Source organism: Saccostrea cucullata, unplaced genomic scaffold (genome assembly GCF_032062105.1).
Source record: "Saccostrea cucullata isolate Sc308-1 unplaced genomic scaffold, CSIRO_AGI_Scuc_v1 ctg343, whole genome shotgun sequence".
Taxonomy (NCBI): Eukaryota; Metazoa; Mollusca; class Bivalvia; order Ostreida; family Ostreidae; genus Saccostrea; species Saccostrea cuccullata.
Window position 1 is genome coordinate 8,140 of NW_026927402.1, and position 23,771 is coordinate 31,910.

A 23,771-nucleotide genomic window follows, 5' to 3' on the forward strand; every position below is an offset into this window, starting at 1 on the left:
TTTACTTATTTGACTATGTTCAAGATTAAATAAGCAGAAGTGTATGTGAATTAATATCTAACATGTTTTATCAACTTTAATAACTGTTTTTAATGTTTTATATATAAATAAAAACAAAACAAAGAAACAAATAATTAAAAGATAAATTAACATTTTTTTAAAGTGTATATTTATTTCATTTTACTGGTTTATGCCTGTATGATAATATATCAAAAATCTACAAGTGTCAGGAAAATTAAAATTTTCATAAATTTATATATTACATGTAAGAGTAACTTGCATTAAATGTAAAGTACAATTGTTTTAGAAATGTCAGACTTAGGAGATCATTTTGTACCTGACTATGAAGAAGAACCAAACCATGTGCAAGGTTCCACTTTAGGTAAAAAAGGGAAAAAGTGCCGGGTTTGTAACTCGAAGTTTACACATGACAGACGACATGTTATTCAAGAACATATTCCTTGGTTTCTTTATCCAAAGACATCATGTTGGACATGTGAATTAGGTTTTGGTCAGGAAAGGTTTTTGAGGCTGCATATAGAAAAAGAACATTTTGATGAACCCACATACTGTAGATATGATACTAACATTCATGGTCAAATTTGGGTTGAAAAAATATCTAATTTAATCAACAGATTCAACAAAGTAAATGTGATATCATTTATAAATTCAAGCGAAAAATTGTCTGCATGTTTAGGAACAATTTAGCAAGAAGATGACCTAGTACAAATAAAATGTTACTTAGATGCAACCCAGCAACATCAGTCATTACCAAAGTCTCCTTATCCTGCTCAAAACTTTACGAGTTTGTTACACTGGAAAATACTGAGTATTCTGTTGGATATAAGCAGCCCTCGTCCTCAGGTTCTACAAAATTGTGAACTTACAAAAAAGAAAGACATACTCATAATAGGATCTTCAATTATTCATTGGGCCCATCAAATATTTCTTGGCATCCACTCTACTGACTTAGGTTTACAAAATTGCAACATTAAGTGGCATGGAATAAGAGGCATGAAATGGTCTTCACTTACAGAAACTCTTCACTCTGCTACAAAAGATATACTGTACAGTAGGTTAAAATCGCGGTCGGAAAAGATCGCGATTTGTCCAATTTCGAGCAAATCGCGGTCGTTTGAATTCGCGGAAAGGAAAAATCATAAATTTCTTAAACAGTACTTGCAAGCATTTTTCTTTAGGTATATATTATGTGAATGAATAATTTACTGTCTCTATCTTACGAAAGTCTGTACATGTATATCACGCATATCAGACAAGAAAGTCAAATCTACATGTATACATTGTGTCTTTTTTGATCCCCATTGAATTATAACGAAACACCAGACTGATCCCGATTTGAAGTCAAAATTATGTTACATGTACGCTCTCAGATTTTTTTTTATTTCCGGGGCCAAATCAGAAAAAAAAATATACCGTAGTCAAAATGTTGAAATTTAATCACATAATTGAAGTTAATTTATTGTCGTTACCCTGTTTACTACGTAAGTGCCTTGATTAAAGGCACGCACGGGAGAAATTAAACAAGCTTGTTGTATTAAATAATTACATCGCACGTCTACTAGATGGCAAAATTAATCGTTAGCAATAGAAATTTATTTAAAAATTAATAAGCTTTAAAAACACCAACAACTACGAGTTTGTAATTGATCCATACATTCGCTTGATTATAAAAACAGTCGATCTATATCTATATTCTCAGAAAATATAAAACTTCAATTTATCTTTAGAAATCTTTAAAAGAATTATTCACTGTATTTTGAATTCGCGGAATTTCTTTTTCCGCGAAAATAGCGAAAATTAACTCCGCGAGTTAATTTCCTGCTGTACAGTAATCCCAAGCATTATTATAATTCAGTTAGGATCTAATGACATCTCTTTTTCAAGTCCTCTTCCTCTCATAACCAAAATGAAAAATGACATTTCTTTATACATGGAGAATTTTCCAGATACAATTTTTATTTATTCTGAACTGTTGTCAAGAAGAGTCTGGGCAAAATTGAAGTCTGGGAGGGAGAAAACAAGAAAACCATAATTAATAGAGAATTAGGATCATTCATGGAAAGAAGAGGAGAGAAAGTGATATTTCATCATAGAATTCATTGGAAAACAGAACACTTTTTAAAAGAGATGGGGTACATTTGACCGGAATTGGAAATGACATTTCACTATCAGACTTCAAAGATGCTTTAAAAATGTAATGTTGATTTTATAGTGTAATTATTTTTAAAATTGTATATATTTGTACAGTATACTGCTTTTATATTTAAATGGCATTAAGTCGGATGTTCTGATTTGAGCCATATCCCGGGACTTATTAAAACGGGGAGGAATGTAGTAATATAGGTTTATAAAATAGTTCGGTATCGGGATTCAAATATTTGAAACGTCAATCAGCTGATTTACTACCATATTAAGCCAGTTGTGATTATACCCTGGATTGACACAGACGTCTGACGACTCTGTCCCGTCCGGAGTCTACAGCTCAGGTGGGTTGTAACCTATTGTTACCCCTCACCATTTTCACGAGTTACATTAACATTATTTAGCGTACTTCCTTTACTAACGCACTTCACAACACCATTGTAATCTTTGGGTATTATTTAGCGAGTATAGTGATCATAGTACTCAAGGCTCTGATTCAAAGAGACCCATTGACGAACAAATGGGGTATTTAAATTGACAAACGTAGAATTTCTGTATGACCCATGTAGATTTTGTTCAATTCCCAATAGCATTAGGTTTCAGAAAAATACAGGTTACAGGACCTAAAAATCTATTTTTAAAGAAAAATAAGAGTAAAAATAATTTCGGTTGTTCCCATAGATTATGTCCCAAAATCTTCCTCCCTATTGTACGCGTGCGCAGAAAAAAAAATAATGTTACCACAGTTACAATGCTCTTAAGTACCCAGGAAAGGCATGTAAGTAGCATTTTGATGCAATCTTTTCAAAAAGTTGTTAGAACATATTTTTATCCTTTGCATGCTCCAGTTGAATGCTGGTTACAAGTTTGAGTTCAAAATAAAAGTGGCGTGACCTTTACATACAAACGAAAACAACGAAACGGTAGATATAACCATAAGTTTCTTCCGGTGTAACGACGAAAAGTGACCTCTGTAGAATATTTACCGGAGAAAAATAGCCCACTTTCTGTAGAAATTATGGCCTCGGGGTTCGTTATTAATTTTATATTAATATGCATTTGTTTTTCTAAGAGCGTAGTTTCAAACTTCTCATTTAAAAAAAGGCTGACGTAGTTTGTAAAGAAATAAATACTCATTTGAATTACGTTGCTTATATCTTATATAAAGCATTTATTATTTTATAATCAGTTGCACTGTTTGATGAAAAACACCAACACGTCGCGCACGATGTTGGTGTTAATTTTGGTAAAGTCAAAGACGTCAAAAAATGCCACGTTTACGCCGTTTTCGTTCATAACGTAATCAATAATATTTAATAAATCATTCACAACATAATGATACTGTCATGCATTTTGTAAAACACAACATATAGATTAATTCAAACTTTTAATTGAATATATTTTGTAATTTCTTTTTTTTTCTAATCCGACACCTGAATAATTCGACACACTGTGAATTCCGACGTCAAATTTCTTTCCCATTTTGCTATTTTCCACATTTTTAACACTGTGCAATCTGACTTCCTGTCCATTCCGACACAAAATTCGTCTCCCAGTGCACGTCGGATTAGACAGGTTTCACTGTATTACCTAATCATGCAAAACAAATCTGAGGGTCACAACAATGAAATGTTTTAATTATAGTTCACTACTGCAATGTCAGTGTTCAATCGCTCACGGCCTGCAATATTGTTAAGTAAATTTCCTTTGTAATATGTAACTCGTCATTGTCAGGGAGAGCATCTGATTCATTTATGATATGCCGGTTTGCGTTTGATTATTTTGTATTCCAATGGAGTATTCTTTGACTGTTCAAAATAATGACCTCGGATAACTTTTGCTCCTTTGCAGTAAGAAGCTCCCCACCTGTCTCCGTGTCTTCTTTTTGTAGAAGAACTGATTTTGCAGTTGCTTTCAGTGTATAATAATCATTTATTTCATCGTCACTGAGTACAGCAAATATGCTGCCTTTTGTTATTATATCAGACAGTATTTGAAATTCATTCTTCTCGTTTTCTGTGTCTGGTGCATTGCTATCTGAGTCTTCCTCCATGAAAGTTATAGGGGTAAATTTACCTAAATTGTTGATAAGATTACAATTTTGCTAAAATTCACCGTCAAGGCAATCTTTGCAGGTGTAACAAGACAGTGGACGAATGTAATTTGTGCCGGAAATAGACGACACAAGGTGGTGAACAGACTTTTTATCCGTTATAGGTTTATAGGATCTTGGCTTTTCATTTAGGATTTCTTCTATATATTTGAAAATTCTACGACAACGTTTGCCGAATAATTTGGGATTTTTAGTTTTTCGTTCGCAAAAAAATACAGACTTATGGCATCCTGTATAAAACAGGTACCCCTGATTACGGAAAGATCCGCCTGATTCTTTAAAAATCCACCCGCTGCATCCTGTGGGTCCTTTGCATGGCTGGTTTCAAAGAAATTTCTGATTAGTTTTGGATAGCTAAATTCTGAAAGAGATGCTGATAAGTCACCGAAACAATGGCGACTTTTATATTGTGCAGCGCAACCATCGCAGAATTCATGCATTGTTTGAACCTGGTAAGATATGGATTTGAAATATTCAGATACCAGTTTTTGACAATGATGAGTGAAGTGTTGGTCATGTTTATCGTCAGGGGATATTACATAGAAATGTTCTTTTATTATTTCTGGTTCTTCTGCTGTACTTTCTACACCGTCCAATTCAAGAACAGCATGTCTGTGAAGTATGCTGACATGAATTGACACTTCAGTTTTTTGGAAATAATTTGACTGTATTTCATTCTTTTCACTACAACGGCAATTTTCAGAAAAGTCATGAAATGTAACGCAGTGATTTTGAGGCAAATTCTGAAGTAAATTTCGTAATTGCCCTTTAGCACCCATGTTGTGTAACGGAAATTTTGTAAGAAGCTTTCTCATGTATACTCAAACAATTCACCGGGTTTGGTGACCTTTTTTACATGTTTCGCCCATTTTCGACTTTATGTTTATGTAATCAAAACACTCCCAAGAAACATCAGGAGAAAGGTCATCAGTTCTTAGTTCCTCATGATTGAACTCAATTTTATGAACCCCACATTCTATGCATGTTCTATCTAAACAGGATTTGTTGTGTAGACCATCGGAATTGGTAGGACAGAGAGTTTGATTACACATTTCATACATGTCATGGTATATTACAGGGTCTGTTACGTAGGTTTTTCTGTAATTCATACATGCTTTAAAGACGTATTTCATTTCAAGATGATATCGACAGCAACAGGTAACCCTATCTTTTGGACGCGCTGCGCGAATGTAGTAAGGTTTACATGCCTCAAAGAGTCTCTGAGAAATTCGAATTTCTCGGTGTTTCGACAGAAAGTCTGCATATACCTCTGTTTGTGTTTTATGTAAGATTTAAAAAACATGAGAAGAATATTGATTTGGACCTATTCTAACCCTTTTCACATCGTTTTTATTGCCAGTTGAGTGCGAAATTTCGGGCAAACACCACAAATTATAAACAAGCTTTCGGATATCATCAGACAGGGCATCAGATCTTGTTTTCCGCTTAGTATACGTAAACGATGATGATTCCGTATGCAAGATTTTTGTGAGAACTTTATACCCTTTAGATATTCTACGAATCGGAAGACCAAGTTTTTTTTTTTTTTTGCTAGTGAAGATTTTGCTCTAGAATTTTTAACATTTTCGCCGCTCACAGAAGCTGTTAAAAATCCATGGCTTCCCTAACTTTGTCGCACCGTTTAAGTTTTAGTTTGGAGACAGATTCCTTGATGTCAGATAGAACGGACGCTTGGAGTGTGACTGATTCTTTTTCCTCTGGAGAGGGAATAATTTTGCAATTTTGGAGTAATTTTACTGAGGGAGAGTTTGTATTTTGTAAAAAGCGGTAATGGTAGCTTCTCTTTTTGTCGGGGATATCAGTCAATTTGATTTCAGTTTTTTCACAGCTCGACATTTTTGCATTTTGTTGCTGAATGATTTGAAGTTGCCATTCCCTGTATTTTCGCTCTGAATTTGACTAATCATGCGTTTCTTTTCGGCGCCATCTCTGTTGTGCTAGGGATTTCCGCCTCTGCTTTACTTCTTCGCGTTCTTTTAATTTAGATTTTCTTTCCATTTCTTTTCTCTTGCTATTCTCAATTTTTTCCCTTTTAATGCGTTCTTTCTCGTGCTGTTTGCGTTTTCTGAGCGTCGCAGCATTTACTGTCTGCTCTGAAATTCAATCGTAAATTTTCAATTTATCATTTAATCTACAATTAAAAAAGTCAATTGTCTTAAAAACGATGATATTTTGTTTTTAGTTATAAGTACATCTAAAGTCCGCGTAAAAATATTACTACTTATTTACTTTCAGGGAATCTGTTTTACCTTTTGTGGTAGAACTCTTTTGTATTTCCTTGACTCTCCTCCTCCATTCACGAGTCTGCTCAACCTTTTTTTGTTTCCTTATTTCTTTGTTTATTTTTATTCGTATTACAGCATTCAAAGACCCTGTTTAATTATCAATTCAAATAAATGTTCACTGCCAAGCCACATTAATGTTTAAAACATCATTTATGCCATTTTGCATCACCCGTGACATAAAAATATTTATAATTATTAATATTTTATTTGTAAAAATCATCTATTAAGATTCGAACTGATTGCATTTTAGGCATTGAGAAGCTAAGGAGAATTTTATTTTTCTTTAATATACTTTATTCATATGTGATTTTTTAAAAAATCCTTTTTATAAAATAATGTATTTAGTATTTCTGTTTTCACTATAAGTTCTTTTTTAACGAAAAACGTACACGACCGTATGACGTTAAATGCGTCATTGCGTCATTTGATATGTACAGTAAGTGTGACATTAATGTTGACTTTATTTTATTTGTAAAAATCAATTATTTTTATTCGTAATACTTGCTCATTTGGCAAAAAAATGTTCGTGGAGAAATGCACATTTCAAACATGAATTTATTTTTGGGAAAGTTCTTTCCTAGTTTTATAGAGGAATGTCTAAATTCAGTATTATTTCAAATTCTTATTTGATTTATGTGTTTTTATGAAAGCGTTACATTCGTATTGACATTTTAAAATGTCTCTGATATGAACATTAGCAAATATATATGCCTCTTTTTAAAGAATATATCACCTTTAAAAATTCACATTCTGAAACTATTTTAATATTATGAAAAAAGGCTATGATTTCAGTATAATGAGCATACCATTTGTGATCACCATGCTACGCATGACGTTCGGATGTTAAAATTTCTCCTTTGAGACACGTGTCTTTTAAAAATGTTAATAGTTAAACAATCTCCTGCGTAATAGTTTTTATGAATAAATGCTTTAAAATGAAAAATTAAACGGAAGATATTTATATATTTAATATTTTTTATCATTTCCATCAAGATGTTATCAGTAAAACACCAATAAGTTGCTATACACAACATGATATTTTATCTTCGATTTGGCAAAAATATTGAAATTAAGAAATATACTTGTTTTGTGACGCCTTCTGTCTTCTATCGTTTTTGAACTTAAATTCAAAGAAAATAAACTATTCTCAATAATTTACTTTGAAATTTTACACAGTATCCATTTTCTCTGTTTACAAATTAAAAACAAATTATTAGATAACTGTAAGTACATACATTTTCATAAATTATAATAAATACTGTGGTAATTTACCTGATTCTGAGGTGGCCATTTTCGATTTTTGTCCCTTATCTACAGGTTCATACTGAGAATTCTTTGACCCGGCGTTGATTCCTGGCATTGGTTACGTCAACAATGTTATGACGTATATATTTAACATCATCACAATAATTAGTCCGCCAAATATTTTCCCCCAAAATGAAATTTCGCTGAGATATTGTAATTTATTTGAAATGTGTATTTTGCATCTGTTACCTATCTACATGGCATTTTGGGCAAATTTTGCGGGTTTTATCACTGATTTCTCAAATTTATTTTTTTAATTGCAATTTATAGTATATTTTATTGAAGTCCACGATCCTATTAACAGATTGATATGTAATATAGCATATATCTTTATTATTTTTTATTGAAAAGTAGTCTAACTGTCAGCGCGCACTGCGAGAAAAGATTTTAACACCAACATCGTGCGCGACGTTCCAGTGTATCTTTAGTGTTTGTTGTTATATATTTTGAAAGGAGCGTATTTCATTGCATGAACTGTCCATGTTTCATTCGCGAAAACCTTTTGTTCACTTTACACAATACCTAAAAATGTCAGCCTATTAAGTTATTTTACTTGATATATTTCTTTATAGAGAAACGATTACCCATAAATAAGATTTTTGTGTTTGCAAGTATGCATGGACAAAACTATAATGGACTCTAAGTTTTATGCATTTTTTTTGTTTCTGTGGGTGTATTAAAGATAGGAAGATACGAAATCAAAGCAAAATAAATGGTTCACGGCGATTAATATTCGCAACTTGAACTAGGTCACAAGACTCGCGAATATTTCTTACGAATAAAAGTTGGTTTACAGTAGATTTTTTTATTAGCTGTTGGCTGAAAAGTTTAATTTATTTTTTAATATGATGGTTTTACTTTTTTTATATTATCCACGTTCTATTTCTGAAAGTTAAATAAAATTAGATGTCCTAGCTTTAAACTTTTCGATTTTCTTGTTTTCGATAGTTCTCTTTTATCTTTTGGGTTGAGTAGTTTGATTTCTTCACATGAAAAAAAATTATCGACCTGCTTAAACGTTTAAAAATCTTAAAAATACATCTGCTGCAACATATATTACACGGACATTTTTTTTTAATGTTTGCATATGCCTCTATTAAAGCCCTCTTCGAATCAGTGGGAAATTGTTTTTGACAATGAGAAAATTCTATATTCAGAAATGCCAATTATTAACTTTTCTTTACTATTTTCAATGTACAGAAAATGTCTTTTAACCCCAGGAAAAAATGGTCTAAGATAATAAAATATCAATGAACCAAAGCGGCTATTTACTTCAATAAAATAAAATACATGTGAATATATGAGGGTTGTCCCAAAATGTCGTAAACAATGTTTATAATGTTTTTAACACGCAACCAATACTAACCAAATTTTGCATAGACATACTGTAATATATTCAATGTTTTTTAAAATTGTGAATTTTTAAGTGTATATCTTTCATATTAATAATAATTGGACGATTTATATGAAAGTCGATAAGGCCTGTCGGCGCACGAACAAAATTCGGAATAATTTACACAATAAACGATTATATTTGCTTTTATTTCTTTAGTACTATGTAATACATTAAACTCAAATTTTAACCAATGAAAGCAGAATTAACATCCTAATAATATGTCAAAGTTTCATATGAATTGCTTTAGAAACAGACAATTGTTGTCATGATTTTCATAGTAATAGAGTTGGATGAAAATGACGTCGTCAAACGCGTAACCGGCGCACAGGGGTGTAATAAATTGTGTTTGATATATGGTTTTGTATATCAAAGACGGAAAAGAGTACAAAAGTAACATTACACACGCGATTTTTATAAAGGAGTTAATTTTAAATGGTACGATATTTAATGAGAGTTTTACCTCTATACCGAAAATAGTTACGGCATGTAATAAGTAGATTACTGTTTGTTAACCGCATACAATTGTAAACAATCTTGATCGCAAACGACGTCAATAAATGTGTATTCTCTGCTCCTACAATGTAAGGCGATCTCTCCACTAAATTTCGACTGAAATTTGAATCTGATTAAAAAAAAAACAAATAAAAAAACAAACGGACATTAGTGAATTTTGTTAAGTTCCTTTTGTCAAGAGTGGTCTTTCACTTTAAAAAATATATTGAATGTTAATTTACGCGAGTGAGACAGACAAAGAGATCATGATATTATATGATACGTAATAAACGTTTGCTTTCTTGCGCCGTTTTACACTTACATTCTTTCTTTATTTTTACATATTTTCTTATTAAATGTGTTTTCATCATGAAATCTGAAATGCATAATCATAAAATGTTACTGTTTGCTATGACAAGGAAAGAGATTTATCAAGCAAAGAGAAACTTAACTGTTTTCCATGTCTACGACTTTTTGGGACAACCCTCGTAGTGTTCATTAACTTTATCTTGGCCCTTCAAAATGTAATGGATACCTCATTTGATTATTTTTTTTCTTTAAGTTGAGAAATACACAGTGGACTTCAATTTATCTGAAATCAGATTAAAGGTTCACTCTAACTGCAGTTAAATACCAAAGATTAAAAATATTTACTGTGCAGTGAAAAGAAAGTTCTTAAGAATTTACAAAACGTACCAAGCCAAGTCTGTACAACAAAGCATAGAAAACAGCATACCCGGCATCATGACATATCTTAAGCTGAAGTTCAAATCTTTTTTTTTTTTTTCAAGACTAGAATGTTTGCAGATTTTGATTCTGTTATCAAAATCAACTATATGCGAGCTACTAGACTAGTTTTTTCTTAATATATCCACATGTACTGAAATTCTAAATTTTATGTATATTTTCTGATTAGTTATATTCTTGATGGCTCGAAATCTGACAAAGATGAAGTTATTTCAAAATATCTTGAGTCCTTAACTACGAGTATTTGGTTTGCTTTAAAGGTAATTTTGTAATTAGCAAATTAAATTTGAATACTACTACCTTCTGCATTACTTTCTTTCATTAGCTCATCTTTCCAGTTGAGTGGATTATTATCTTCATCTAAAAAAATAATGTATTTGCCTCCTTAATGTTATTAAAAATATTACATCTGCTGCTATAACTAAGGCATATTGTAAATTTGTTCCTTGGTATAATTTGCACTTATTATCTAATAGAGTTTAAAAGAAATACCAAAGTAAGTATATGCACATCTTTAAATTTCCAATAAATACGACATGAAATCTACTGAAAAAAAGTCTGTACAACAAAGCATAGAAAACAGCATACCCGGCATCATGACATATCTTAAGCTGAAGTTGAAATCTTTTTTTTCTCAAGACTAGAATGTTGCAGTAAGCACATCAAAATTATTTTTTAACAAAATTGTCATTGTATGCAGATATTACATAATTTCAATCCAATAATTAAACTTCTTATTCTCAGTTCTCGGTTTTATGAATACAAAATGAATGTTTTATAAGAACACAACACATGTGCATCCTTTCTAATTCACTGGGCGAAGATTAAGGAATAAATGTACATAATGTATAAGAGACATTTTTTTCAAGTCCATTTCTTAGCAATAGTGCAACATTTAAAATATTTTCTTCCAACATCTTTTGTATAATTGTTTTTCCCTATTTTGTTTACTAGTATTAGATGTTAATAAATTGTATTATGTTTGTACTTTTTTGCATCATGTGAGGCCTTCAGTGAAAAAAAAGATTCAAAAACAAAATACCATAACAATTGTGTGCATTTCAGAACTTATTTCTCGATTACGCAAAAGCAGCAATTACACAGACAGTGGTAATTCCAATCCACCCAGATGACTTCAAATAATTAGACTTCCAAATTCAGGGTTATTTTATATTTTCAAAACTGTATCCTTAGGACTTTGCTTTTCATTGTACTTTTTTGAAAAGTTTGTCAATTCCACTCATCAGAGGATACTCATGAAAAATTCTCTGTCACTTTCTGCATTCACGTTTTGGACAATTCAATGTTTACTGGGCGTCAGAGTGTTAGGATGAAGTAATGTCTACAGTGATGAATTTTCCAAATAGATCTATATATAGTGCTGCAATCGACTCACTTTATGAGATTTGGAACCCGATTCTTCCTAATTCGTTAATATTTTTTTTTAATATTATCTAATAGATACATGTACTTCTAATTCAGTAAAAAAAAAAAATTAGGATAATATCACTAGCATCATTATCTTGTTTAGAATAGAAATGACTACTAGTACAAAGTACCTGGCATTTAATTTCTTTACAGTAACTAAAATGGATAAGATTAATATTACCTTTTGGGTTATCTTCACTCCCATTTAACAAAGTTACCCTTTCTCTCTCTTCATCTCAAAAGGTAATATTTGAGGATAATTAAAGGATGATTAAAATACAAGAACATCTATCCCAAAGCTGGGGGAAGTGTAAATCTGTTCTAATTTAATTTGTTTTGTTTTTCTATATCACAATTTAAAAAAAAAAAAAGTACACATATGTGTCCATGTACACTGTATCCCTTAATTCTTGGAATCAAAATCCAATGCATACGTCATACCGTTTGCAAAAATATAGTCTTAATATTTGTAATGCATCCACTTACATGTAGATGTACGAAAGGTACTGACGACCCATTTTCTTCGTATTTATTAATTAGATGAAGTCGCCTACTTTCATACATGTTTCTTTAAAAAAAAACAAGGCTATCAAGTAAAATGGCATTTATGTTTTGAGGAGAGTAATCCTATATACCTTGTCTCTGAAAACGAAATTGTATAGTAGGAAACGAAAGCACTCTGACTCAACTTTATTTTGATATACAAAATGTAAAGACGAATGAACGGCGGGCGGGCCGCCCTCCTCCTCCCCTGTTTGAAAATGTTTGTATATAAAAAGTATCTGTCCATTTCCTAAAATAAATGAAAAAATCTCTTATTTTAAGATTTTACCAGCTACAGGGGGCTTCTTTCCTCGAACCCCTAAAAGGACCTTGTCTTATACCAAGTGGGGGTATCAGTGAAGCCACAAGCCCCTCTTGCCTTCTACTGCCCCCCCCCCCCCCGTTACGAAATTTCTTGACCCGCCACTGAACTGGGAAGAGGTTGATAGTTTATTAATTGAAATAATGACAGGACAATTGTGTGCATAAAGTGAACATAGCTTTCATATAGGGACAGTCTAGGTATCGCGTTTCAGGTAGACGATTTACAAAAACTCCAAAGACAGCTTTATTCACAATTTGTTAAGCATAAAAGTTCATGTTCTGTAATATCAGAAATATCTCTGCTAAAAAATAATCCCTCTTTTGAAATAAGGGATGTCAATAGAATATAAAATAGCCCATCTATAAAATGCAACACGTTCCGAACTTCCGACTTATATTCGCCCCATGGGGATCCTGGTTAGAATAGGTCCTCCGTACCCCCTTGCTTGTCGTAAAAGGCGACTAAATGGGGCGGTCCTTCGGATGAGACCGTATAAACCGAGGTCCCGTGTCACAGCAGGTGTGGCCCGATAAAGATCCATCCCTGCCCAAAGGCCCTGAGTGCCGAGCATAGGCCTAAATTTGCAGCTCTTCACCGGCAATAGTGACGTCTCCATATCAGTGAAATATTCTGGAGAAGGACGGTAAACAGTATACAAGCAATCAATCAATCAATCAATCAATCAATCCGACTTTTATTCACGTTTTCAAAAATTATCCATCTTCTTATTTCCATTTTTTGAAGTAAGCTCTTTTTTTTCATATGTGTTCAAGAAGACAAAAAATGTTTTAAAAGAAAATTAGAAAAGGAATATACATTATTTCTGATTATTTTTGCAGTTCACACCTTCTGCAGAAAAATACGAAATTATTAAAATCTTAAGTATGCAGTAAAAAGAGAGGTCTTAAGATTTTATTAAACGTACAAAGCCACGTGTTTGCACTGCTTTCAATTCTGTGATAAAGATCAACTATATTCAATCTATGAGACAAAGTTTTTTCTTTATTTTCTTAAAACATCAACATGTACTGAAATTCTTGATTTTGTTTATTTTCTGTAAAGTTGTAGTTTTTAATGCTAGAAATCTGACAAAGATAAAGTTATTTCATAATATAATGTCCTAACAGACCCGTGGGGATCCGGGTTAGAATAGGTCCTCCGTACCCCCTTGCTTGTCGTAAAAGGCGACTAAATGGGGCGGTCCTTCGGTTGAGACTGTGTTAACAGAGGCCCCGTGTCTAAGCAGGTGTGGCACGATAAAGATCCCTCCCTGCCCAAAGGCCGTAAGTGCCGAGCATAGGCTAAATTTGCAGCCCTTCACCGGCAATGGTGACGTCTCCATATCAGTGAAATATTCTGGAATGGGATGTTAAACAGTACACAATCAATCAATCAGTTCTTATATATAACTTGACTACGAGTATGTGGTTTGCTTCTACAGAAACTTTAAATTTGTAATTAGCAAACTGGAACACTAGTACGTTCCGTATTACTTTCTTTCAATAGCTCTTGATCATCGTTTAAGTTGAGTGGTTAATTTCTTCATCTAAAAAGAATTGTATATGCCTGCTTAATTTTATAAAAAATACCACATCTGCTGCTATAACTTGGGCATATTGTAAATTTGTTTCTTCGTATAATTTACATTTATTTCTACCAGAACTTTAGAAAAAGAACAAAAATAAGTTTTTGCACATTTCTGTGATCGATATTCAATTCATATTATTTACCAAAAATATTGTCTTAAATTTTGTCAGTATTTTTTTGTCCTTATACATCAAACTGCACAGATTGTTTTTAGATATCCAACAAATAAGACATGAACTCTACTGAAAGTCTTTTTAACAAAACATAGAAAACAGCTGGCCTGGCATCAAGAATATCTTAAGCTAGCGTTGAATTTTTTTTCAATATTTGAATGTTGTAGAAGTCAAGCAGATCAAATTTTTTAACAACATTTTTGTTGTATGCAGACAAACATTATTTTAATCTAAAAATTAAGCTTCTCTTTCCCAGTTCTCATTTTTATGAATGCAAAAAATTGTTTGATAATACATGTGCATCATTTGAAATTAATTTGGCGAGGTACAAAGGAATAAATGTAACTTGCTTCATACGTAATATATCAAATAGATATTTTTTTTTTCATGTCAATTTTTTTGCAATGGTGCAACATTTGAAATATTACATTCCAACATCTTTTGTATATATGTCTGTTTCTATTTTGTTGATTATTATTAGATGTAAATGTTAATCAATTGTATTATACTTGTACCTTTTTTGCATCACGTGAGACCTTGAGTGAAAAAAATCAAATTTTCAAAGACATTATACTACCACAATTTTGTGCATTTCAGAACCAATTTATCGATGACACGATTGCAGCAATTAGACAGATAGGTGCAATTCCCAATCCACCCGGATGACTTCATATTATTATTTTTAAAAATTGGGAGATTATTTTTTCATTCATAAAAATGTACACATCGAACTTAGCTAATTATCGCATCTATTTGAAAAAGTTTATCAGTTCCGTTCAGTGGATACTCATGAAAAAATTTCTGTCACTAATACTACATTCACGTTTTGGACGATTCAGTGTTAATCTGGCGTCCTAGCTCGCGTCGCCTGCGTGACGTAGTGGTTAGAGCGTCTGCTCTAGAGTTGCGAAGTAAGGAGTCAATCCTTACGTCGCGGGTTCGAATCCCACTGTGGGATGTGGAGACCGGTCCTTCGGATGAGACCGTATAAACCGAGGTCCCGTGTCGCAGTAGGTGTTGGCACGAAAAAGATCCCTCCCTGCTCAATGGTCCTAAGTGCCGAGCATAGGAAAACATTTGCAGTTCTCCACCGGCAATATGAGTGAAAAATTCTCGAGAGGGACGTTAAACAATATACAATCAATCAATCCTACCTCGCCAGAATTTTTGATACATTTCTGACTACAGATAAATCTTCAAATTACATCTAAAAAATAGTGCTGCACACGACTTTAATCACTTTTGAGGGTTGGTCGTTTCTGCCAAATTCGTTGAAAAAGAAAGATGAAGGATTATATTACGAGTTTCTCTTGTTTAGAAGAAAAATTACTACAAGTACAAAATATCTGGCATTTCTTTTGCAGTAAGTAAAATAGAAATTACAACTACCTCTAAAATTATCTTTGCTTCTTTTCATCAAAGGAACACATTCTCTTTCTTCATCTGAAAAAGTTGTAATAGCCTTCATGAGCACCTTTAAAATAATAGTACCGCAACCCTAAATCTAAGGAGGGGAATGTAAATTTTACAGCAATTTTAATTTTACATTAACATATATGTGCATGCACCTCGTTTTCCTTTTTTCTTCTTATACAAGTATATCATGTATATAGAGAAAAGCATAGCAAGTGTCATAAACGATGCTATAGTAATGGCCGCTACTGCTCCTGCAGGAATTTGACCAGTTTCTGTTATTTCTGTTGTATTTGAAAAAGCAAGTGTTGTTGCAGAGTTGTTCATCGTTGCATTGGAGGCCACAAATGCACTTTTTCTTGTTGTCATCTCTGTATCTCTATCAAAAAAATTTTTTAAATTTTTCTTAAACAGATGGATCTGTTTCATTTTCATGTACTATTTCAAATAATTGAATTATGAATTTTAAGCTATCTATCGTTCTTCTTACATCTTGGGACATTTCGGATCAGCACAAAAACACTGCTCTTTTCTGTTTATTTGATGACATGCTGGATCTATTTAAATATATAACTCAAGGAAAATTAATAGGAATCCTCACAATTTGAAAATAATTCGATTTTGAAATGAAAAATTACTACATGTAACAAGATTGGGCATAGTCTCCCGCTGAAAGTGGGGAATATAAATTTCCGTCTGTCTCTCTGTCCGTTTGTCTGTAATTCTATATGTGTGTAACACTTTCTTTTCCCCTATTGATTTTGAGGCCAAAGGGTTAAAAATCAAGGTTGTTTATTCATATTTTTTTGTCTTTATGTAAAACCTACTTTTTTCCGGGCTTGTTATCTCGAAAAACTTTTGAGTTTTTGCAATTATATTTATAACATAAATTCCTATGGCCCGACCTTCTTAAAGTGCCTTCTCCCTAGACCCAGGTATGTTTTTCTTTCAACATTACGCGATGGATACAGATTCTCTGGTTTAGCTTGTTAAGAACATAAAACATCAGTACACGTTCATTTTTCTTTAAAATGTACCCACACTTATAAAGATCAGAACTCTTGAAGTGTGTTGCTGTACAGCCCTCTGTGAAGCTACGGCAGCTGACGTCATCTACAATTCCTTCATCATTTACAACCAAACAGGAACCTGTTATAACAAAGATAAAGACTGTATAAGAAAAAATGGAATATTGCTTTTGGTTTCTTTATCTGTAAAAAACAAACATATACGTCTTATTTGTTCAATAATAATAGAACATTTTATATATTTGAATCTTATTTTATGAAATAAATTCAACAGTGACCTTTCATCATATACGTGTAACAATTGCATGAAATATTACTACACATGCATTTTGACTGTAAGATATTTCCTGCAACGTTACACTCAAAACTTACAACTCCTTTTCATACAATTAATATAACAAAGCATTTTTTTTATCGAATTTCCAAATTTATCTGACAAAGTTTTTGTATGTAAATAAATATGTTTTCCCATATAAAATTAGAAAACCATTCCAGTAAAATAAAGTTTTGATATTTGAATTTTTTCAATCATATATAAATGTATGTTAATTCAAATAAGTTTCAACACGAATTTCAACAATTTTTATAGTAAAATGTAAAATATTTATTCTCTTGTTATCAGTAGATATTTGTTCTTTGCTTGAATACCGCACACTGTACGTCACGGTATTGCATTTACATTACACAAGTTTTTGCATACTGGGGTATAAAGTACATGAAAATAAATTGCATTCAAAACATCGAAACAAGTAAAGGGGTTTAAAACGCTAAAGCATGTGTTTTATTCAGTTTAAGTAAAACGTCATTTGCGAAAATCAATAATCATTCTGTCATTGACCAGAATTTGTTACATCGGTTCCTCTATTAACTGCAGCTTTCACGAAGAATAATACATACGTTTTGAAATATGAATAACATTTGCACTCATGGCAGAGAATTGAAAATGTATACAAACAATGGATTATTTTTTGGAAAAAAGATAAAGTCTCAAAACTGCAAGGGTATATACAAACAAATTGAGTATCGCGTGTTTGCACACACTCTTGCTGTTATTAGACTATAAATTTCTCAAAAACTAATGATTCATTGCTGAAATATACATATACTACAGTGCAGGGAACTAATTTTGTTACATAAACCAGCATCAGGATCAGCATAAGTAGGATCAGGATAGAACTAGCATTAGCATCAGCATTTTAAAAATCAGCATTACTTGGATCAGCATCAGCAAGCAAAGGATAGAACTAGCATTGACCAAAGTGAAAACAGATAAAGGAAAGTCATTTAATACAAATTACAAATAAAAATTACCCCAAAATTATTTTTAATGGCTTAAAATAGCGATGCTGTTTTTTAATTATCCACTTCCGGCAGGATAATCCTACTTCCGGTAGCATTACTAGCATTGACCTAATTTCAAACCAGCATCAGGATAAGGATCAAACCAGGATCAGGATAAGGATAACTAGCATCAAAATCAGCAAGTAAAGGAAGCATCAAAATCAGCAAGCATAGGAAGCACCAAAATCAGCATTGATGCTGTAACAAAATTATTTCCCTGCACTGTACACAAACCTGGCATTTGAAGTCCCACAATGCCTTTGTAACAGTACTCAACAATGGCTGTCTTCTTGAAGTTAGGAACACAAAGGTACTGACTATTCCCGAATTTGTCCACGCCACACTTGAGTCTGGAAGCTGCTTCATTTTGTCCCGTTAGGTTAACAGGGCACGATCCCACAACATATCCGAAGCCAAGATAGTCCATATCTGGTTATAATAAAAGTAATATTTGATTCCACTCAGTGATTGTATGTAAAATATTTTTTTTACAAAAGTTAACAAAATAGAAGTTAAGTCAAGAATAAGTTATATACTGAAAGGAAAAAGAAACGCATGATAGCATAATAGCGAAAATATTAAACTATGTGGCCGAAAATTATGAAAATTGGTCAGATGTGTATTTTGGTTACTGTGCACTAAAATCGCTGGTCAAAATTACTCAACCATGAAATGTATGGTGTCATGTAAGGGAAGTGATAAAATGCCAAATTCACGTGCATTTTGATGATGACAATTTTTTATCACATTCTGTAGTGCCAAAAGATGCATTAGAGTTATAGACATCGTTTTCCGATATTTGCAGTCAGTATAAATTTCTTGCAATCATGGTATGGCTGATGGAAGTTACATTGGGTCTAGTAATTGAGTTGCATAAGTGAATAAAAAGGCAACAACATGTTGCTGTGCAGTTTGTTTTTAACTTTTCAACCAAAAAAGTTTTTTCGGTTGTCAGAGAGTAACTTAAAAGGTTTCCAACCATGAGGGTGACGTTGGCGCGTAACAATGTCATATCAAGATAGGGCTTTTCATCATGCTACCTCGGTTATTATCATGTCATTATCACTGAAACCGATATTTTACAGCAGGCAATCCTAGTCATATTTTCACCCTAATACTGACAGAAACTCTCTGCTCTAATTTGGTACGCAAGCTTGACAACATTACGACGATTTTACTCTCACACGCGCAGGTACATGCCGTATGCGTAATGTTTTTAGCATGTTCACATTGGGAAAATGTAGCTAGTGTTTGTCGATACTTCCTTACAAACATTCACATATACCAAATCAGCTACATTCTGTAAATTCTATCCTAAATCGAAAATTCGTGGGATTCATTGGGCGGAGGGATTTGTTGGCTACGGAGTAATACAGCTACTGTCAACCATTAAGAGTACCGTTGGAAGGCTTGAATGATAATCCTATGAGAAATATAAATGCTTTGGTGAACTCAATGCACAAGAAAATCAAGGTTGTTACTGATGCGCAAGGGATACTATGAGAATTTTTATTTTAATTTTTGGGGGTATCGACATATCAATTTTAATAACTCAGAAATTATCAGTCAAAGTCACACAAGATTTCGGTTACTTGTTGTTGAATTAAAATGTTTGATAACAATACTGGAAAACATATTGGAGTCCTTAGAATTGAAATCCTTACAGACAGAATTACATACAGACAGACCCGACAGACAGACCGAAATTAATATCCTCGACTTTCAGAGGGCACAATTAAGTAACAATTAGTATGAAAATTATCAGTAAGCAGTTGACATATAATATCATACATTATATATTAGAACAAGGTCAGTGTGACGACTATAAATACATGCTAAAAGGTTGAATTAAAAAAAACGACTATTGAAATCCTTGTTATATTAACGTGCTTATCAATAGCTTGCCTACTTTAAGAAATTGCTTGTACAAAGATCATCCTGGGGGCTATCGAAGCAACCGCCACACATAAAGTCTAAATGCAGATATAACATATGTTAATACATAAATAATGGAAGTTTGTCAATAGCTTGCTCAGTTTTAGAAATTTAACATACATATACACTGGGATTGGGTTACCTAAAACATGAACTTACTGGGTAACATCCAGTAAGCATAACTTTAAAAACAAGTGTGCAATTATCATTATGAATACTAGCATGGTTAGCAAAAAGCCAATATATGCAGTATCTATCATTTAAAATATCTGTGTCAAATTATTCCTTTCAAATCCTATACAAATTGTTAATATGTTGACGGTGCGACCGTTAGAGCGAGCGCAAACTCTTCTATTGATTTACTTTCGATCGGGCTCGTCAAACCGCTCGTGACATTTGGTGCGTCTAGACTCTGACGTCACATGACGTCATATGTAAGTTGCAATACCAAGAAAAACTTGAACAGTGCTGAAAGTTAATGAAGAACGTTTTTTTTTCTATTTATCTTCAATATATATCCATTAAATCAAGGCGAGTAAACTTTTTGTTGAACATTTGCTGTGATTCTCGCGAGAACGTAGCTAAAACAAGTGATGCATTGTGGGTCTAAAATCGGCATCAAAAAATTCTATCGAATGAATGTGCAGAAGTCCGAATTTTCTCTTCGCACAGGCGTTGCTTTAAGAGCTCGCTATGCGAGCGGCGCTTCGCGCCGCCTCGCTGCGCTCGCTATTAAATCTGTTGTTCATTCTTATAAAGTCACTCAGATGTGAAAATTATATGTGAAAAAATTTAAGATGCGTCTATAATCTACCAGGTTCGGCGAATTTCATTTGACTAGGTTACCTAAAAATGAGAGAGACGATAAAATCTCCGTCATTTGAGACAGAATAATTATCCTTTGTATGGAAGTGAAAAAAGATTGTATCTTTATTCTATAGTCCTTATATTTCTAATTTATTTCTTCATCTATTTTGTGCCCGTGGGGATCCGGGTTAGAATAGGTCCTCAGTACCCCCTTGCTTGTCGTAAAAGGCGACTAAATGGGGTGGTCCTTCGGATGAGACCGTATAAACCGAGGCCCCGTGTCACAGCAAGTGTGACACGATAAAGAGCCCTCCATGCTCAAAAGCCGTAAGTGCCGAGCATAGGCCTAAATTTTGCAGCTCTTCACCAGCAATGGTGACGTCTCCATATCAGTGAAATACTCTAGAGAGGGACGTTAAACAGTATACAATCATTCAATCAATCATCCATTTTGTAATTAAAAGTACATCCTTGGCTTAAGAACATCATCATTAAAGTAAACCATACTATGGAAAAGTAGTAAATCTTAAATAATTTTCAAGACATTTGTATAAGAATTTGTACTTTACGTTTTCTTATTGAATATAAATCAGTTACATGTAGTATATGTACATTTTTGTAATAAAGATTATACATATCCAGGCTTTTGAAGCAAATTAAATGATTATTAAACGTATGCGGTACTTTATTATCATATATTTATTTCGACCATTTTAAAATGAAAAGTGTACATGTATATAGCCTTTCCTATCTTTGCAAAGTCAACACTATATTAATTTAATTTCGTATAAATTTTGTTTCTTTAAATATGTAATTTTACAAATACTTTGATTGTAAGCAATTATTAGCTTTTTATAACGCTGTTTCTAAGAACTTCTCAAAAATCTTGAAACACATAATGGGGCATAAAATAAAAATTGCTGCATTAAAAGATTTTAAATTAAAGCTTCATTTTGAGACTATTCAAATTGAATTTCAAATTATAGAGTTATCCTTCCTGGCTGAGGTTGGAATATCCTTAACAATCGCTTTATGATTGATGATTGACTGATATGATTACTGTTTAACGTCCCTCTCCAGATTATTTCACGGTCTCATCCGAAGGACCGCCCCATTTAGTCGCCTTTTACGACAAGCAAGGGGTACTGAGGACCTATTCTTACCCGGATCCCCACGGGGAAAATCGCTTTATGTGTTGCTTTATTATATATGTATATATCGAACAATTATCAATCTCAAAAGATCATATACAGTGTACAATGTATAATGAACCAATATAAACTGAAAATTAAGCAAACACAGATCTCTATATTAAGCATCAAAGGTTAGATCATGTGTCATAGTGGAGTAAGGATCTCCTGTCGCCAGGTCACTCCTGTTGTGTACTCTCAATTTTTAAATTGGGTAATAGGGAAAATGGTAAACAATTCATTGAGTAAATAATGACCTTACATTAAGTATGATAAAACGTAATAGTAATTTAAGCATTCTACATAATGACAAAGATCGTATTTTCTACAAAAGAAGTGATTTATCGACCATACAACTTGAGAAAGGTTGTTTTCAAACAAGAATCAAGATTGTTTTGTTTTGTACCAATATTTTGTCTCATTTTAAAACTTCTTTGTACCCAGTGCATCCTCGTGTATATCAATATAACTTTGAATAATAAATTCCATATAAAAGCAGGTAAAATGCATTGGTTTCTTGTAAAATATTAAATAATGCAATATGACAAGGCTAACTTTTACAGTTGTACCAGTTAAATAACACAAAATATGGATTTAACGATGGTTAGGTCTACAAATTGTAAAAGTTAAACTTGGATCTCGATTCAACAATGTTTTCTGCTCACAATTCACGGATGATGCTTACGATTGTCACAGACACGAAGTATCAGTATCACTATTTTTTAAACATAAAAGTTCATTGACAGTCCGGTTGGCCTATCAAACATTTACGGTTGCAGTATTGTCAATAAGGGTACTAGTAATTTAGTGTTTGAGTAAAAGAATTGGTACTGGAAGAAGTTGGAACCTAGCCCCGCCCCTCCTCCACCTCACTGACTACCTTCCTTGTTAAAGTTTTTTTTTAAGTAAATTGATTTTCTCGGTTGATGAAAATTATAGTTTAGCATAAATTATATTAGTGATCTCAATTAAATACATAGCTTATGCATCACAAAGCACCTTTTTTACGTTGGAAAAACAATGTTTATCGAAAACCTTACTTCCGTTTTAAGAGGAGTTTGCAATTAGGTAAATTCGTTAATACTTAATATATATATATATGAAAACTCATCTGTAAGAGATATAGAAGAATATCAGAATATTACCTGATTAAGCATCAGGGTCGTTGATTGCAGGTAAAGATCATAATGTCTTCAATGGCGCTTCCTCCTTCTTCCCCATATTTCATTCACCTTGATATTTTTCATGGTTGCGTAGATTTCTACGAAAGCCGGATGGGTTCATTTCTGAGAAGATAAAAAAAAATTAACTCGTTATAACGAGTTAGTATCTCGTTATAACGAGTAAGTATCTCGTTATAACGACTTAATTATCTCGTTATAACGAATTAGTTATCTCGTTATAACGAGTTAATTATCTCGTTATAACGAGTTAGTATCTCGTTATAACGACTTAGTTATCTTGTTATAACGACTTAAT

The 23,771-nt window shown here is 32.7% G+C and overlaps 1 protein-coding gene and 2 pseudogenes across 1 annotated transcript; 1 reads left to right on the forward strand and 2 right to left on the reverse strand.

The window, feature by feature from the left end:
* Positions 1-309: 309 nt before the first annotated feature.
* Positions 310-2,219, forward strand: LOC134274377 (uncharacterized; annotated as a pseudogene).
* A 1,610-nt stretch (positions 2,220-3,829) lies between these two features.
* On the reverse strand, positions 3,830-6,133 carry LOC134274378 (uncharacterized; annotated as a pseudogene).
* Positions 6,134-6,196: 63 nt separating this feature from the next.
* LOC134274379 (uncharacterized) lies at positions 6,197-23,537 on the reverse strand. The gene is made up of 9 exons (XM_062756661.1): positions 23,438-23,537; positions 18,595-18,789; positions 17,033-17,140; positions 16,482-16,548; positions 16,147-16,370; positions 12,132-12,185; positions 10,823-10,882; positions 6,547-6,669; positions 6,197-6,390 (listed from the first exon to the last, which is right to left on the reverse strand). The coding sequence occupies exons 2-9, from the start codon at positions 18,785-18,787 to the stop codon at positions 6,197-6,199; spliced, it is 1,023 nt and encodes a 340-aa protein (XP_062612645.1). The 5' UTR covers positions 18,788-18,789; positions 23,438-23,537.
* Positions 23,538-23,771: the final 234 nt, after the last annotated feature.